This window comes from Babylonia areolata, chromosome 5 (assembly GCF_041734735.1).
Source record: "Babylonia areolata isolate BAREFJ2019XMU chromosome 5, ASM4173473v1, whole genome shotgun sequence".
Classification (NCBI taxonomy): Eukaryota; Metazoa; Mollusca; class Gastropoda; order Neogastropoda; family Buccinidae; genus Babylonia; species Babylonia areolata.
In genome coordinates this window covers 15,949,853-15,954,852 of record NC_134880.1, presented here as the reverse complement: position 1 = coordinate 15,954,852, position 5,000 = coordinate 15,949,853, and the positions used below count along the sequence as shown (strand labels likewise).

Below are 5,000 nucleotides of genomic sequence, written 5' to 3'. Positions count from 1 at the left end.
CCTGACTCAAAATATTCTTTTGATTCTGGACACGACAGAATAATTATAATCAATCAAAACGCCTGGACGAGGACAGGAAAGCAAACCTTTTGTTTTGAGCAGCACAGCATTTCCAAGGAACCTTATGACACAGGTGACCCAAGCAGAAAATGCGCTAAATTAGAAATGGAATTAACAGTCCCTTTTAAAACCCAGAGAGAGTGTGGGAAATACAGAGAAGCGAAGAGACAGAAAGAGAGTGAGAGACGCATTGAATGGACGAATGAATGAATGAATGAATGGATGAATGAACGAACGAATGAAGGAATGAACGAATGAATCTTTAATTTTCCAACGGAATGTGAATTTGTGTGCGTTGTGAGTGTGTGTGTATGTGAGAGTGAGAGTAAGAGAGAGATTGAGATGAGAGAGAGAGAGAGAGAGAGAGAGAGAGAGAGAGAGAGAGAGACAGACAGACAGACAGACAGACAGACAGACAGACAGAGAACGATAGCGATAACGATAACGATGACGATCTTTTCATTTAGGTGAAGGCCAAAGTCCGTTACTAGGGGGCAGGGGGGTCACATTGTTGAAAAAAAATCTATCTATCTATCTATCTATCTATCTATCTGTCTATCTATCTATCTATCTATCTGTTCAACAACGTTAAAGAGAACGGAAGAAGGGATGATGTCATACATATAAGAAGAGGCCTCACAGAACAGAGGAAGGGATGATGTCATACATATAACAAGACACCTCACAGAACAGAGGAAGGGATGATGTCATACATATAACAAGACACCTCACAGAACAGAGGAAGGGATGATGTCATACATATAACAAGACACCTCACAGAACAGAGGAAGGGATGATATCATACATATAACAAGACACCTCACAGAACAGAGGAAGGGATGATGTCATACATATAACAGGACACCTCACAGAACAGAGAAAGGGATGACTGTCATACATATAACAAGAGTCCTCACAGAACAGAGGAAGGGATGATGTCATACATATAACAAGAGGCCTCACAGAACAGAGGAAGAGATGATATTATACATATAACAAGACACCTCACAGAACAGAGGAAGGGATGATGTCATACATATAACAAGACACCTCACAGAACAGAGGAAGGGATGATGTCATACATATAACAAGACACCTCACAGAACAGAGGAAGGGATGATGTCATACATATAACAAGAGGCCTCACAGAACAGAGGAAGGGATGATGTCATACATATAACAAGAGGCCTCACAGAACAGAGGAAGAGATGATGTCATACATATAACAAGAGACCTCACAGAACAGAGGAAGAGATGATATTATACATATAACAAGAGGCCTCACAGAACAGAGGAAGGGATGATATCATACATATAACAAGAGGCCTCACAGAACAGAGGAAGAGATGATATTATACATATAACCAGACGCCTCACAGAACAGAGGATGGGATGATATTATACATATAACAAGAGGCCTCACAGAACAGAGGAAGGGATGATGTCATACATATAACAAGAGGCCTCACAGAACAGAGGAAGGGATGATATTATACATATAACAAGAGGCCTCACAGAACAGAGGAAGGGATGACATCATACATATAACAAGGGATCTCACAGAACAAAGGAAGGGATGATGTCATGCATATAACAAGACACCTCACAGAACAGAGGAAGGGATGATGTCATACATATAACAAGACACCTCACAGAACAGAGGAAGGGATGACATCATACATATAACAGGACACCTCACAGAACAGAGGAAGGGATGATGTCATACATATAACAAGAGACCTCACAGAACAGAGGAAGAGATGATGTCATACATATAACAAGGGATCTCACAGAACAGAGGAAGAGATGATGTCATACATATAACAAGGGATCTCACAGAACAGAGGAAGGGATGATGTCATACATATAACAAGAGGCCTCACAGAACAGAGGAAGGGATGATGTCATACATATAACAAGAGGCCTCACAGAACAGAGGAAGGGATGATGTCATACATATAACAAGAGGCCTCACAGAACAGAGGAAGGGATGATGTCATACATATAACAAGAGGCCTCACAGAACAGAGGAAGGGATGACATCATACATATAACAAGAGGCCTCACAGAACAGAGGAAGGGATGACATTATACATATAACAAGAGGCCTCACAGAACAGAGGAAGGGATGATGTCATACATATAACAAGAGGCCTCACAGAACAGAGGAAGGGATGACATCATACATATAACAAGGGATCTCACAGAACAGAGGAAGGGATGACATCATACATATAACAAGGGATCTCACAGAACAAAGGAAGGGATGACATCATACATATAACAAGGGATCTCACAGAACAAAGGAAGGGATGACATTATACATACAACAAGAGGCCTCACAGAACAGAGGAAGGGATGACGTCATGCATATAACAAGGGATCTCACAGAACAAAGGAAGGGATGATGTCATGCATATAACAAGGGATCTCACAGAACAAAGGAAGGGATGACATCATGCATATAACAAGGGATCTCACAGAACAGAGGAAGGGATGACATCATGCATATAACAAGGGATCTCACAGAACAGAGGAAGGGATGACGTCATGCATATAACAAGGGATCTCACAGAACAGAGGAAGGGGTGACATCATACATACAACAAGAGGCCTCACAGAACAGAGGATATACAAAGGGTCTCACCGCCAGTTCCTTGTCGCTCTGCCGCAGGTGGTTGGCGATGAAGCGGACCCCCTTCAGAGCGTCCATGACCTCCGGGGGGAACCTGGTGCTGACCCCCGTGTTGTCCACACTGGAGGAGGCCACGGACTCCCCGGACTCGTGCCTCTGCCGCAGGTTCTCGTAGGCGCCCCAGTCCCCTTCCGGGGGCACCTCGTGGCCGTCCATGTTGTTGGGCACTCTGTTGCTCAGGGCGGTGCCCATCTTGAGGTTCTTGACCTCCATGTCCGGCCGCTTCATCAGCAGGGCCCGGGGCAGGATCTCGGTGAAGATGCGCTTGACCCAGGGTGACATCTGGTCCGTGGTGGGCGTCTTGAAGTTGATGTGCAGCGTGTAGACGGTGAGGAAGATGGAGGCTGTGACGACGATCATGATGAAGAGCAGGTACTTGCCGATGAGCGGGATGACGAGGGAGGTGGGCGGGTTCATGTCGGATAGCAGCAGGAAGAACACGGTGAGCGCCAGCAGGATGGAGATGGACAGCGTGATCTTCTCCCCGCTGTCCGAGGGCAGGTAGAACACCAGCACCGTCAGGCAGGAGATGGCGATGCAGGGCATGATGAGGTTCAGGGTGTAGAACAGGGTGCGGCGCCTCAAGGTCAGGTTGAAGGTGATGTCCGGGTAGGGCTCTGTGCAGCACGGGTAGAACTTCACCTGCAACACGCGGTTCAGAATAGTCCAGTTTCACAGTAACGCAATGGCTGACTGCTGGATCCTGTAAACAACTGCAGGCGGGGAAAAAGAAAAAAAGGGTGTCGCTCTTAGTGTAGCGACGCGCTCTCCCTGGGAAGGGCAGCCCGAATTTTACACAGAAAAATCTGTTGTGACAAAAAAGAGTAATACAATACAATGCAATACAATACAAACACAAGAAGTCAAAAAGCACTAGTACATCTCCACAAGAGGTGGAATAGAAAGGCACTTGTACCTTTGTACCTCTCTTTCCTTTTTTGTGTCAAGTTTCAGTTTCAAGGAAGTATCAGAACGTGAGGGCAGACCAATATAAGCTGCTCCAGAGCAGTGCCCCTGCAGAACAGGCAGCCAGACAACAGAACATCTGCTGCAGTCCTACCCGCTCCACCAAGCGCTCCGAGAGAAAACCTGGCCCCGACCCAATCCCAGCGGCCCGGAAGTTCTACGGAGGACTGGAGGACCTGCGACGTACTGCCGCCTTCGTCGAGGAGACGGGGAAATCCATCTGATAAATGAAGAACGAGACAACAACAAGCTGCTCCAAATTTGCTGGGAAAAAAAACCCAACAGCAGATGCCTCCCCCTCACCGTGACTCTGTGAGCCATTCATATGAAGTAAAAGCTAACAATTTTTCTGCTTAGAAAATTGTATTGAATAAACATATCTGAATGCCAAATGTGCTTGGAATAGGAAAAGAGATAACTTTTGAACTCCGTGATGACGGGCGCAATAGCCGAGTGGTTAAAGCGTTGGACTGTCAATCTGAGGGTCCCGGGTTCGAATCACGGTGACGGCGCCTGGTGGGTAAAGGGTGGAGATTTTTTCGATCTCCCAGGTCAACATATGTGCAGACCTGCCAGTGCCTGAACCCCCTTCGTGTGTATATGCAAGCAGAAGATCAAATACGCACGTTAAAGATCCTGTAATCCATGTCAGCGTTCGGTGGGTTATGGAAACAAGAACATACCCAGCATGCACACCCCCGAAAACGGAGTATGGTTGCCTACATGGCGGGGTAAAAACGGTCATACACGTAAAAGCCCACTCGTGTGCATACGAGTGAACGCAGAAGAAGAAGAACTCCGTGATAAACCTTACCCATTGAGCCAAACACTGCCGAAGCCATTTTCAGTCAAGGTAAATCTGTAATACCAAGTTGAAGTAACTCGATTCATGCTGAAACAAGAGCATTTCGAATGCCTGTCTGCATATTCTTTGTTTGCTTATCATCAGCCAAACTCTGATCTGGTACATTTTACAGCTGTTCTGAATGACAATGTACATCCAGGTTTCTCCATAAATTAATTTGTTTAATGTGTAGAAAGGGAACATTTAGGTCTTGCTTATGGCATTCGTATGACTGTTTCCAATTTCGTCACTGTCTTCCTGCAATCCCCATGAGAACGAAGGAAAGAGAAATGGGTAATACGTGATGGCAATGTCAGCCAGCGGGGCGTAAAAACGCACCACCTATTTAATCTGGGGAGGAGCGTTCTCTCATTTCACGCTTGGCTTGGTGCCGTCTTGGCTCTGTGCTTTGCGCTGTGTGGAGATAAGTAATGG

The 5,000-nt window shown here is 45.9% G+C and overlaps 1 protein-coding gene across 1 annotated transcript in view; it reads right to left on the bottom strand.

Annotated features, from left to right (window-relative positions):
* The window catches only part of LOC143281963 (acetylcholine receptor subunit alpha-like 1), a 163,471-nt gene that overhangs the window by 25,016 nt on the left and 133,455 nt on the right, over positions 1–5,000 (bottom strand). Inside the window, exon 7 of the mRNA XM_076587311.1 lies at positions 2,708–3,397. Within this exon, the coding sequence (XP_076443426.1) occupies positions 2,708–3,397 (690 nt within the window). The remainder of the gene's footprint in view (positions 1–2,707; positions 3,398–5,000) is intronic.